Here is a 14,657-nt window from a genome sequence, read left to right on the forward strand (position 1 = left end):
GAAACGTCAAATTTTATTTACTAATGATTTTATGTTCCTGTTAATCAGAAGAACAACACAACACAGAGTTCTAAGAAAAGATGCTCCAGAATTTTATCATGGGGAATACAAGTGTTTACTCAAACAGACCTATCGGGAGAGCCGAACGATCCTCTTTAATTTTCTTGAAGTGAAGGTCCACCCTTGAACACCATTTTCTTAATATATCTTTGTTTTTCTAATACATAGGCCAAATTCCCTGCATAGACATATATTTAAAACATGAGGTTCTCGCTGCCTGCAACCTCCTCAGAATTTTGGTCCAAAAATAGGACGTAATAAAAGGCGGAGACTTACTTAAAGGGGTGTTCCGTTTACAACAAGTTTCCCCCTATCTGTAGGGTAAGGGGTAACTTGCAGATCGGTGGGTGTCCAATAGCTGGGACCCCCACAGTTTACGAGGACGGGGGTCCCGAACCCCTCGTTTGAACCGAGCGGCAGGTCGCTCATGTGCGCTGCCGTCCATTCATTCTCTCTGGGAGCGCCGGAGATAGCCAAACTCTGTACTCAGCTATTTCTGGCGCTGCCATAAAGAATGAATAGAGCGGCAGTTCGCATAAGCGACCTGCCGCTCGGTTCAAACGAGGCGTTCGTGTAAACAGTGGGGGGTCCCAGCTGATTTACCCACACCAATCAGCAAGGTACCCCCTACCTTATGGTTAGGGGATAACTTGCGGTAACCAGAATACCCCTTCAAAAGCAAATACATAAAATGTATAACCATTCCCTCTGGGTGAAAAGATTTAGTCTGACTTTACTTGCAGCAAATGAAGCTAACCGATCCTTCCCCTACATTCTTCCGGTTACTTTTTTCATCAGCCTCAATTAGAATCTGTGTAGTTGACAAACGTTTTTTATTTATTTATTTATTTACTTATTTACATGATAAAAAGTATCTGCACTTTCAGAAAAGTTTTGATATGTCATATAGACACATCAAAAATTTTGATCAGTAGGTGCAGAGCTCTCAACGGGTCACATAGAATGTTTTTAAGCCCGTCTACAGCCTAACGAGGGGCACCGATCACAGCTGAAGGTGCCGGGCGCTCAGCTGAGCATTTTTGCCACATTGTTTCGGCGACAGTACCTGGACCTCCACCGATCAAAAATTCTTACGTTTTTTTTTGAAAGCGCGCGTACTCTGTAAATTCTTAAGTTGGAACCTGTCTATTGTATCTACAGTGAAAATGTGATAGAATCCCAGCAAAGTCAGATAGAGGAACTGGAGCACTCGACGGAGATTCTCAGGGAAGAACTGCAGGGGAAGGAGAAGGAATATCAAGAGACTTTCCTACATCTTAGAGAGCAGCAAGCAAGTGATCAAAGGTGTGAAACAGATATTTATTGTATTTAAGGTTGATGTCTATCTTTGAACATCATTTACAATATACAGTTGGAATTAATCTATATATAATATGTATTTTGCATTACTTATCTATTGTAGATCCCGAGTTACAGCTTGTATTATGGGGCAGCGCTGCATGTAGTTCTGCTGGCTTCAGAGCTCCTATCGCTCAGTTTTCTTACTGACCCATTGTCTGTAATGTGTTTTCTACTAGGCAATTTACATTCATCTGATGTAGGAAAAATGAACTGTCCGGCTGCATTATAGGAATTTGTCTAAATTGCAAGGGACGTTTTTATTAGCAGGCTTGTTGACTTTCCAATGATGCAACGTGTTGAAAAAGTTACCAGACCTTTTAATTTTGGATCAGTCCTCCTTGCCAATTTGTTTTAGTTCATCAATTTTTCTGGTAAGCGTTGCCTGCACAGTGCTCTTCAGGTTATGCCACAGCATCTCGATAGGGTTCAGGTCAGGACTCTGACTTGGCCATTTCAAAACACAAATCTTCTTTTTTAACCATTCTTTAGTTGATTTACTCGTTGCTTTGGGTCATTGAATTGTTGCACCATCCAGCGTTTCTTCAGCTTGAGGTCATGGATTGATGTCCTTACAGTCTCCTGTAAAATGTTTTGATTCACCTTTGAATTCATTGTTCCCTCAATGATCACATTACGTCCAGGCCCTGAGGCAGCAAAGCAGCCCCAAACCATGATGCTCCCTCCACCATGATACACATTCGGGGTGAGGTTTTGGTGTTGATGTGCAGTGATCTTTTTTTCCTCCAAACATAGCGTTGTGCATTTGTTCCACTTTTTACTTTCCTGTCCTTAGAACTTTCTTCCAGAAGTATTGTGGAACATCCAGGTGGTGTTAGGCAATCTTGAAATGGGCTGCAATATTTGTTTTTGGATAGCAGCGGCTTCCTTTGTGGTGTCCTTCTATGAACACTATTCTTATTCTTTGTTTTTTTAATAGTGGACACATGAAGAGGGTTTTTGCAGTTTGTAGAGTCTTCAGTAGGTTTTTTGCTTTTACCCTTGGGGTTTTTTCTCACCTTTTTCATGATTTCCTGTTGAGCTCTTGAAGTGATCTTAACGGGACGCCCACACCTAGGGAGAGTAGAAACCCTACCTTATAAGACAATTTGTCTAACTGTAGATTGATGTACATCCAGGTCTTTAGCAATGGTTTTGTAGACTTTTCCAGCTTCATATTTCTCTATTACATGTCTTCTGAAAGTTGTTTGCCTCGAGGCATGGTTCACACTAACCATTCCTTATTGAGAAAAACAGATTTGTCAGTAACCAGGCTTTGTGTGCCTTTTTTTTTTTTTATGGACAAAGCACCTGGGAAACCCACACTTCAAAAACCTTTGTCAATTAGCTCTTGGATAAGTCATTAACATTACTTTTTCTCCATGCACTGTGGATCATAAAGCGGCTCTGTCACCACATTATAAGGCCCTATATTGTACATGATGTGATCGGCGCTGTAATGTAGATTACAGCTGTGTTTTTTATTTAGAAAAACGATAATTTTTGACGGAGTTATGACCTTTATTAGCTTTATGCTAATGAGTTTCTCAATGGACAACTTGGCGTGTTTTACTATATGACCAAGTGGGCGTTGTGGAGAGAAGTGTATGACGCTGACCAATCAGCGTCATACACTTCTCTCCATTCATTTATACAGCACATAGCGATATAGCTATATCGCTATGTGCAGCCACATACACAAACACTAACGTTACTCAAGTGTCCTGACAATGAATAGCCAGGACGTGATGTGTATTCAGAATCCTGGCACTTCTCTGTGAGTTACAGCACAGCAGGCGTAGTCTCGCGAGATTATGCTGTAAGCTGTCATTTACAGCGAGATCTCGCTGTGTTGTGCTGTAGTCTCACAGAGACGCTACAGAAGTGTCAGGAGTCTGAATTCACATCACGTCCTGGCTGGAGGTAATGTATATTCATGGTCAGGACACAGCAGTAACAGAATGATGGGGAAAAGCTTGAATTTTTACTTTAACACAAGGCCTCAACATAACAAAGTGTGAAAAATGTGAAAGGGGTCTGAAGACTTTCCGAATGCACTGTATGTGCAATGCCCTTAGTTAACCGGTTGGCGAAACATGACGTGTAAACTCGTCATGAATGGCAAAACATTGCCACATCATGACAAGTAAACACGTCATTCTGATCGCACGGGCACAGAAAGTGTGCCAGTGCAATGAGGAGCCAGGCAATGGCTGTAGTACAGAGCAGCAGCCCTTCTCTAACGGCGGAGAACAGAGAAGCGTCTGACCTCTGCCGTTAACCCCTTGATTGCCACGATCAAAGCTGATAGCAGAATTGAAAGGGAAAATGAGAAGTAGGCAATCCCTGTGACACCATCGAGGAACATGCATTGTATGGGCAGACTGCCCAGGGTCCACTGAAGGACCCCAGGGCTATCTGACTGGATTTCCTCTTGCTAGGGCATATTTAGTTATTCCATGACAACTACCTGTGTAGGCTAATTTACTGGCATATAGATATATGCCAGTACATTAAAGTTAAAAAATGTAAATGAAAAATACTCATGGGATTAAAAAAAATAAAATTCATAGGACAAATCTGTAAAAAAAATACACACTAATGCACATTTTTTACAATAAATAAACTTTATTAAATATAAGTGCCAAAAACATAAAATTATATACACATATTTGGTATTGTCACAACCGTAAAAATCTGCATAACAAATTTATAGAATAATTTATGATTATCCGAGTATGTTGTAAAAAGAAAAAAGAAACTCCTTTGGAACTTCTTTTTTTTTTTTTGTTTTCTGCATTTTTGCTATAAATAATATAATGTTAGGCTATGTTCACACGGTGTCTTTTGCCGAGTTTTTTGACGCGGAAACCGCGTCGCAAAACTCGGCAGAAACGGCCCGAGAACGCCTCCCATTGATTTCAATGGGAGGCGTCGGCGTCTTTTTCCCGCGAGCAGTAAAACTGCCTCGCGGGAAAAAGAAGCGACATGCCCTATCTTCGGGCGCTTCCGCGTCCGACCTCCCATTGACTTCAATGGGAGGCAGGAGAAAGCGTGTTTTATGCCCGCGGCGCTCAATGGCCGCGGGCGAAAAACGGCGCGATAATTGCTATTCACACGGAGTATTTTGGGGGAGGAATATCTGCCTCAAAATTCCGTTTGGAGCTTTGAGGCAGATATTCCTCCCCCAAAATACTCCGTGTGAACTTAGCCTAAATGTACCAACAAATGGCACCTACATAAAGTACAACTCGTGGTGCAAATAACAAAGTCTCAAACAGCTACATCAAACCGAAAACAAAAAAGCTATGAGCGCCGGGAAGCAAAGAGGAAAAAAAATCAAGAAATTGTTTTGTTCAGCCAGGAGGCGATGTCTTTTCATTCTCCCGACACTCCGGTAAAGTTAATGTGGGAGTAAGTGACAGCACAGCGTGATCTCGCGAGATCACGCTGTGCTTTGAGTACAGCAAAACATGAATGAAGAGAAGTGTATGACGCTGATTGTTCAGCGTCATACACTTCTCTTTACAACGCCCACTTGGTCAAAAGTAAAAAAACGCCCAGTTGGGCATTTAGAACAAATTAGCATAAAACGAAAAATCATCATAACTCGATCAAAAATAGAAGTTTAGAAAAAAAACAACTAAAACTGTCGTTACCTACATTATAGCAACTATCAGATTAGGTAGGATATCGGGCACTTATAAACTGGTGAAATACCCGAGAGAAGAAATGATCAACTTTAGCACAACAATGTTCAAGATATAAAAATATAAACTTTATTACATATTAGACATAACAGAGTAAAAAAGATGAGTCACAATGAAAAAAGGCATCACCCATTGCTGAACCATGATTGTAGTGTAAGTTGTCAAAAACATACGCTAAATGCTGAAGTAGGATTATATAAACACGTATATAACAGAATCTCAAAAAGTAACTACCAAGCGGTCGCAGAGTCTATCACAGTAATTACTGGAGGTAGAAAAGTGCTGAAGATATAATGGTTACTATACAGTGTTATGTTATATGCACAAGGAAAGAGGTCAATGATTACTGTGCTTAGAGGCTGGTAAGTGGTGAGACTGCCAGATGAAACATGGCAGATACGTGTCAAAAACAATGATTACCTACCCAAGGTCATGGTGGCACACAGGAGACGCCCACACCCGACGCGCGTTTCGGCGAATGCCTTCGTCTGGGGGTGGCTACATCCTGGCGGGACCCCCACATATATACCCTCTCACACATGTGCTGCAAATCACGGACACATTGGACGGAGCGGAAGGAGGATAGCGGCGCCAGATGGGGGTACAAAGATGGAAGCCGCCCCACTTCCGGTGGCCGCGTCATCAGGGAGGATGTGGGGCGGCGATGACTGACAACGCCTCCCACATGCTACCCTGGCCATAGACAGCGGATGGAAGGGTGCGCCGACCACTCCCCCCCCCAAACCAGCGCTCTCCCCCACCGCAGAGTCCAACGTCCGTAAGTGCAGCACATTGGAGAGGAGGCCAGTGTCTGATATACGACTGGTATGGAGAACTACGCGGACATGCATCAGATTCAATAAATGTATATGTGTGAAACAGTGTGATCTATTTAAAAAGGTGTGTTTGTAGGACAAGGGATGTAAAAAACATGTGCAGGAATATGTCAATACTGCACACACGGGGAATATTAAAAGATTTATTTGATGAGGGAACGACAAGTGCATTTGGGAACTAATATCAAAGTGAATCAATAATAATAAATATAATCAGGAAACAACTAAAAGTGCATTTATTGAATCTGATGCATGTCCGCGTAGTTCTCCATACTTGTCGTATATCAGACACTGGCCTCCTCTCCAATGTCTATGGCCAGGGTAGCATGTGGGAGGCGTTGTCAGTAACAGAAAGATAAAGAAATGGATCCAGCGCTGTGTCCTCTGAAGTCTTTTAAAAGGAAACTATTTCCAAGTTTTATTGAAGAATTGAGAAAAAATTAAAAACAATGGCATAGTAGGAAAATATTCTCAAATGGAATGAGGATTTATGGCAGTGTAAGCGGTGCCTACGCGTTTCTGACGCTTGCAGCGTCCTTAGTCATGGCTTTTATGCCATTGTTTTTAATTTTTTCTCAATTCTTCAATAAAACTTGGAAATAGTTTCCTTTTAAAAGACTTCAGAGGACACAGCGCTGGATCCATTTCTTTATCTTTCTTCTACTTCATACGTGTGCCGACACGAGGACCCGTGCGCAAGTCCACAAATGCGATAAGGTGAGCTGGAGGAATCCTCCCTTACATTTTTTCTACTGTATAGTAACCATTATATCTTCAGCACTTTTCTACCTCCAGTAATTACTGTGATAGACTCTGCGACCGCTTGGTAGTTACTTTTTGAGATTCTGTTATATACGTGTTTATATAATCCTACTTCAGCATTTAACGTATGTTTTTGACAACTTACGCTACAATCATGGTTCAGCAATGGGTGATGCCTTTTTTCATTGTGACTCATCTTTTTTACTCTGTTATGTCTAATATGTAATAAAGTTTATATTTTTATATCTTGAACATTGTTGTGCTTAAGTTGATCATTTCTTCTCTCGGGTATTTCTATAGTTCATAATTTGATCAAACGCACCAAGGTCACTTGGTCATTACCACGGATTGTTTCTCATTAGTATTAATCACCTACATAGATATATTACGTTTAACATTCTGAATATCAGACACTGTACTATTACTAATGAGTTAAATCCCTCCGCGGGTATTATCTTTGGTTTTCACTTATAAACTGGTGACAGAGGCTCTTTAAGGGGTTAAAGCAACCTGTTCTAATGATGTGTCTATGTTTAAAATACATTGCTTCCCTTCTTATCACATATAGAAGCATATGTGTAGTTGAGTCCTGAAAAATAAAGGCGTTCTATGCCCCCATGCACACGCCCGTAATCACGGGCCGTAATTACGGCCTGTAATTACGGGCCCATAGACTTCTATTGGCCACGGGTACCTCCCCGTATGCCTACAGGAAGGTGCCCAGGCCGTTGAAAAATATAGAACATGTCCTAGTTTAGGCCGTAATTATGGCACGGGCAGGCCCATAGAAGTCTATGGGGCTCCCGTAATTACGGGTGACTACGTGCGTGCACCTGTAATTACGGGAGCGTTGCTAGGCGATGTCAGTAAATAGTCACTGTCCAGGGTGCTGAAAGAGTTAACTGATCGGCAGTAACTCTTTCAGCACCCTGGACAGTGACTTCCGATCACAATATACATCAACGTGTAAAAAAAAAAAGACGTTCATACTTACCCAGAACTCCCTGCTTCTTCCTCCAGTCCGGCCTCCCGGGATGACGTTTCAGCCTATGTGACCGCTGCACCAAATCACAGGCTGCAGCGGTCACATGGACTGCCACGTCATCCACTGATGTCAGGCTGGATGTCAAGAGAGGGACGCGTCACCAAGGCAACGGCCAGGTAAGTATGAATTTCTTTTACTTTTACCTCGGAAAGGGCTGCCCCTTCTCTCTATCCTGCACTGATAGAGAGAAGGGGCTGCCGATTAGTGCAGTTCAATTTTGCATCGAAAACGTGCCCGTAAATACAGGTGGAATACTGGTGACACCGGACCCGTATTTACGGGCACGGGTCCGTAAATACTGGTGCAATACGGGTCGAATACGTGTGACACCGGACCCGTATTTACGCCAGTATTTACGGGAGGGAAAAAATACGTTCGTGTGCATGAGGCCTAAGAGATTAGAAAAAATGGACAAGAGTGGCGCTTTTTCTAGAGAGAAATAGACCATTGGCTAGCCTTTATTTTGCAATGCAGCCCGATTCACTTGAATTTCACACAGAGCCTACGAACAAGACCGAGGCTGTTCCTGGAAAAAAAAAAGCAGAGCCTTTAAAGTGCCAGTCCTGTTTTACTCTCCTGCCTGAAGTAGCATCAGACGTGGAGAGATGCTCCTGCACACTGGGCGGTACTGTTTCCATGGCAACCATACGACGCCTGGAGTAATTAGAATTGGACCCGTGCACGATACTCTCTGGGAGTCATATGGTTTCCATGGCAACAGTGCCTCCCAGTGTGGTGGAGCATCTCACCACTAGCATCGGGGGCGGGAGAGTATAACTAAAATAACACTTTAAAGTATTTATCTCATTGATTACTCTGGGCATCCGTAGCAATGTATACGGCGTATTGTCCCGGTTAATATTATTCGTTTTTAATTTTTTCGTATTAGTTTTTCACTCCCCGTGTTCTAAGAGCCATAACTTTTTTATTTTTTAGTGGATTGAGCCGTGTGAGGGCTTTTTTTTTGCGGGACGTACAACTTTATGATCACTTTTTATTCAATTTATTATTTTTGCGAGCTAAGGTGACCAAAAAACAGCGATTTTGGCGGTTTAAATTTTTTGTTTTTAAATGCGTTCACCGAGCGAGTTAAATAATGGTATATTGTAATAGTTCAGACTTTTACAGACGCAGCGATACCAGTTTTGTTTTTTGTTTTTTTTACATTACTTTAGAGGAAAAAAGAGAAAAGGGGGGTTTTTTGAACTTTTTAATATTATTTTTTTTTTTCACTACTATTAACTTTATGAAACTTTTTTTGCACCATTTATTAAACCAGCGATCGTTAGATTGGTGGTACAATATACTGCAATACAAATGTATTGCAGTATATCGTCATTTTCACAAGCTTCTGTTAAGGTGTGCCAGAGACACGGCTTAACAGAGGCAGACAAAAGGCAGCGCTGGTGCCTTCATTAGGCCCCTATGCCATAACAACCACCAACGCCCCCCAATCACGGTGTGGTGGTGCCGATGAGCTGTCGGAGGGGGCCGTCCCCTCTTTTCAATGCTTCAGATGGTGCGGTCGCGATTGACCGCAGCATTTGAGGGGTTAAATGGCCAGGAACAGCACGATAGCTGTTCCTGGCCGTTAGTCTGAGCGGTCAGCCGCAAAACACAGCTGACACCAGCAGGGTATGGAGAGCGCTCAGCCCGTGAGCGCCTTTCATACTTCCCTATGACACTTATCATGTACATGTACGTGATAATGGGTTAAGGGAGTTTTACACGGGACGATTATCGGGGAGACGAGCGTTCATAGAAACAGGGCAACGAAGAGCAGATGAACGAACAAACGCTCTATCATCTACTAATCGTATCGTTTTAAAAATGCAAAATTAATTATCATTGTGTAAACAGGGAGACCCGCTACTGACATAATAATGTATGGGGACGAGCGATCGGAGTAACGACCGCTTCTCCCCATCCATAGCTACTTCTGACAGGAGCAAACAAGCGCCGATCAACGAGACATCGTTGATCGGCGCTCGCTGCATCGGCCGATTATCGGCTGGTGTAATAAGGGCTTTATCATTTTTTATTTATTTTGTGATTAAGCTTGATTTCCATAAAACTGGAAACCTCTTTGAAAAGGCTGGATTTTCCTTCTGGGCCCACTGAGGGGTATATAACTACTCACTTTTTCTATCTTCCCCCATTGCTCTTATTTCGCCTCCCGGCTTCGCAATGGATCAGGCGGGCAGACACTGAGTGATGTCACCAGCTATAACTGCTTGCACCATTAGGGTATGTGCACACACACTAATTACGTCCGTAAGTGACGGACGTATTTCGGCCGCAAGTACCGGACCGAACACAGTGCAGGGAGCCGGGCTCCTAGCATCATACTTATATACGATGCTAGGAGTCCCTGCCTCTCCGTGGAACTACTGTCCCGTACTGAAAACATGATTACAGTACGGGACAGTTGTCCTGCAGAGAGGCAGGGACTCCTAGCATCGTATATAAGTATGATGCTAGGAGCCCGGCTCCCTGCACTGTGTTCGGTCCGGTACTTGCGGCCGAAATACGTCCGTCAATTAGTGTGCACATACCCTTAACTTACACTGCGCTGACGTCTAATTATCAGAGTAGTGAGGGAGACTACCACTCAGGGCGGGATTAGGAATATAAACTAGTCCTGGCTGACAAATGACAGCATATATACCCTAATTAGAGTAGAGTTGAGAATCGATATTTAAGCAACTTCCTTTATGTTTAAAGTAGACTCACTTTAGACCAGTTATAACATGTCATAGAGACATGTCAGATGTTGGGATTGTCAGGGTCCATGTGCTGAGAACTCCACAGATGACGACATCTTCGCTATGACCTGGCGGAAGTTGTTTGAATGATGTCACGGTGGCTCAGTGGTTAGCACTGTTGTCTTACAGCACTGGGGTCCTGGGTTTGATTTAGATCAACATCTGCATGGAGTTTGTGTGGGTTTCCTCTGGTTTTCTCCCACACTTCATTTATTTTGTGATTTCACTGGGGACAGTTAATAATGAGGACAACTTCTATACTATGCTGTGGAATATATTGGCGCTGTGTAGGTAACCAAAATAAATAAATGATAACTAGCTCCAAAGTGAGCAGTACCAACTTGTCATTACAGGAGTGGACATACCGTATATGTAACCTGTGACGGCAAGGGGAGCCACTGCTACCTTAAAAATAATCATAGTAGTTCCTGCTGTCTATTAGATGGTAGATAAGGGGCTCATTCCTTCCTACCCATGTCTCAAAATTCTAAATTACTAGTGAATTGGCACATCGGTGAGGGATTATCTGGAGAGCCATGAATGAGATGGTATTCGCCTGTTGTGACCCTACAACTGTGTTTCTGTCAGCTAAATGGCTGTGGCTCTCGGTCATGTAAACTTCTATGACATTACAAGCGGGTTTCATCCAGATGAGTGGCTGTGACCTCACACGTGTGTTTCCTTCCGGCAAGCTGCTGTGACATTACGAGTAAGTTCAGTCAAGTATGCTACTATGACATCACCAATGGGCTTTAGTCAAATGAGTTGCTGTGACATCACAACTATATTTGTCAGGTAATTTCTGTGACATCACAAATGTTACAGTCATTAAGCTATTGAGATATTACAAGTGACTTTTCCCCCCAATGTAAATTTCTGCGACATCACATTTGTTTAAAGTGCAGCTAAACGTTTGACAAACTTCTGACATGTCATAGTGACATGTCAGAAGTTTGGATTGGTGGGGGTCCGAGCACTGAGACCCCCACTGATCGCTTGAACAAAGCAGCTGAAGCGCTTGTGTGAGCGCTCAGCCGCTTCGTGTCTGTTCGGCTTTTTCCGGAAAGCCGATGTATCGGTGTACGGGCTCATAGACCTGCTATTGAGTCCGTACACAGATACATTTATTTCCGGAAATAGCCGCTCACACGAGTGCTTCAGCTGCTTCGTTCTAGTGATTGGTGGGGGTTTCAGTGCTCAGACCCCCACCAATCCAAACTTCTGACTTGTCACTATGACATGTCTGAAGTTTGTCAAACGTTTAGCAACACTTTAAGTCAGGTAAAGTATTGGGATATCACAAGTGGGTAGTCCATGTGAGAGGTAAGCTTCTGTGACATCACAACTGTTTCAGTCAGGTAATTTATTGTGACATCACGAGTGTGTTTAAGTCAGTGTAAGGTAAGCTGCTGTGACGTCACAAATGTGTTTCGTACAAGTGAGGCTCTGTGATATTACAACTACATGGTGGGCCACAAAAAATAGAACCCTGTTTCCCTTCTGTGGTTTTTACTGGATAATGCTTATCATCAAAACTGTCTTACAGTAAAATTGTCTTTGTTGCCCATAGGAACCAATCAGAGCGCAGCTTTAATTTTTTCTAGAGAATTTTAAGAAATTAATCGGCCCATCATATCCTTTCCTGCCAGTCTAGTGGTACTCTTTGCGCAGGACAGTAGTGTTGTGCGTGAGTGTTTCCAACATGACGAATTCGATTCAACAAAGAATTGTGATAGTGGAGGGCTATGTACGCACAGGATCATTCAAACGAACACAGGACTGTTTTGCTAGATAATTTCTGGACCTTCCCGTTCCAGCAAAAAGTAGTATACATGGTTAGATGTGGAATTGGTGTAAGACAGGATCCGTGGCATAATGCAAAAAAATAGACAACCACGCGTTCAGACACCCGGCGTTGTTGCAGACATTCTTGAGAGAATTATTAGGAGCTCGAAGGAAATCGACACAAAAATTATCCCATCAGGCGCACGTCAGCAGAATAACATGTCGACGTGTACTGAAATCGCTGCAGCTGAAGCCATGGTGTGGTATGTGCAAGAGCTAAAGGCGAGAGGGATAAACCGGAGCGTGTCGCGTATTGTAATTGCTTACTGTATATGATTGTAGACGGCCATTTATCTCCTTTGCCATACATCATGTTCAATGAAACCTGGTGCCATCTTACCGGGTGTGTTAATATGGAGAATAATTGGCACACAGAAAATGAACACGAGCTGCACAAACAGCCACTTCATGATCCAAAAATCAGCGTTTGGTACCTGGATTGTGGGTCAAACATTTCTTTATGAAAATATGAACAAATCTGTGACCTGGGCAGGTTTGGAACACTAAGGCCCCATGCACATGATCGTGCCCGTAATCACCGTGCATGATTACCGGCATGGCCAGCCGCCGACAGCGTCCTATCTTTTGCGGAGCCTTTCTACGGCACTGACACTTTCCCGTGGGCAATAGAAGTGAATGGTTCTGTAATTACGGATGAATTCTACAGTCGTGTGCATGGGGCCTCCATCCCAGCGGCATAATGACATTCTGGTGGTTTAGTGGCTCCATACCTACTGACAGGTTCCCTTTAAGCCCAGTGCCAGCAGGGATTTAAATGAATAAATTACAAGTTACACTGAATCTTTATATATCTTTTATGTATCAATCTACTTAGCTCCTCGTGCTCGATACCATGCCGCCTGCATATCAGATAGCCTGTTCAATGTGACAGCTAAACCAACTTAGATACTTGTGAATCCACGTTTTAATTTTCCTTGTCCTTATTATTTGGCTATGGTCACACAGGCCAATCACAGGCTGCAGCAGTCACATGGGATGAATCGCAATATCTGCCATTTGTTGCAGGTTTTACCTCCCCATTGAATTGAATGGGGAAATCCCACAACAGAAAAAAAGCGATTGACATGACGTTGCTGAAAATCTGTAGTGTTTGCGCTACGTGTGGACATACCCTTAAAGTTTATGTTGTATGACCCATACAATACCAGTTTTTTTTCTCTATTGTATCTAGTACAGGTTATATTGACAAGGCTACTTTTATAATTATACCATATTAACATTCGGTCACATCTCAAAGCTTTTTAGTTGTGTAGGAATTCTGTAGAACATGCTACTTTTTGCTTTGTTTTAGGTGCTGTGGTTGTAGTATGACAAATGTATCTTACCAGTCATCCAAAAGTCACCGATTTTTCTGATTTGAGCATGAGAGTGCCATCTATGCATGTTAATATCAGTAAATATATTGTTTTCTTTCTTTTAATAGCTTACTAGTATTATTTGTTCCTGAAATTACAGGCCTGAATCGCTCAGCTTCTCTGTATTATTTCCCACATGTCAACAATTCCTGTTCTGCTGATGGTTCAGTGTTATCATAGGGATATTAGTGGATCCAATCACTATCCACTTAAATGTTCGTTCATATTTATAAAGAACTACTACTATTCAAAGCAGTGTTTACCGTCTTATACTACTGGAATATTGAGGCCTACACCATATTATAATTTGGGTATTGCACCTCCAGCCAAAGACTAAAAAAGTTGTTTTGGCTAGAAACCTGACTTATACCAAGTCTTTCTTTCCAAGCTCTCCCCACCGGTTCAGGACCAGGCAGTTTAGTCCTTTTTAGCACACGTTAGTTAAACCGTTTTAACCTTTCAATTTGTGGGGCCAGCAACATGATTTTAGCAATGTTTTCTTCGTGATCAATGCAAGTTTATTTTTTTTATCATTTTTTAACGCATAATTTTGTGATTTTTACTATTTTTAGCCTTCGGGTATGTTCACACATAAACTCAAAAAAGTCTGAAAATACGGAGCTGTTTTCGTAGCAACTCGCGTTTTTCGCAGCGTATTTTACTGCCTTTTTTGGAGCTGTTTTTCAATGGAGTCATTGAAAAACGGCTCCAAAAACGTCCCAAGAAATGACCTGCAATTCTTTTGACGCGGCGTCTTTTTATGCGCCGTATTTTGAAAATGACGCGTAAAATGACGCCTCGTGGGAACAGAACACCGTAAATCCCATTGCAAGCAATGGGCAGATGTTTGGAGGCGTAATGGTGCCGTTTTTTCAGGCGTAATTTGAGACGTAAACGGC

General features: G+C 42.5%; 1 protein-coding gene across 2 annotated transcripts in view; it reads left to right on the plus strand.

Annotated features, from left to right (window-relative positions):
* Window positions 1-14,657, plus strand: part of RPGRIP1L (RPGRIP1 like) — a 145,046-nt gene that overhangs the window by 19,393 nt on the left and 110,996 nt on the right. For both annotated transcript variants that reach the window (XR_012850555.1, XM_075837503.1), the window contains exon 6: window positions 1,222-1,365. Coding sequence is in view for 1 of the 2 variants with exons in the window: in XM_075837503.1 (XP_075693618.1) it covers window positions 1,222-1,365 (144 nt within the window). In the remaining variant the exon portion in view is untranslated. The remainder of the gene's footprint in view (window positions 1-1,221; window positions 1,366-14,657) is intronic.

Source organism: Rhinoderma darwinii, chromosome 9, assembly GCF_050947455.1.
Source record: "Rhinoderma darwinii isolate aRhiDar2 chromosome 9, aRhiDar2.hap1, whole genome shotgun sequence".
NCBI lineage: Eukaryota > Metazoa > Chordata > Amphibia > Anura > Rhinodermatidae > Rhinoderma > Rhinoderma darwinii.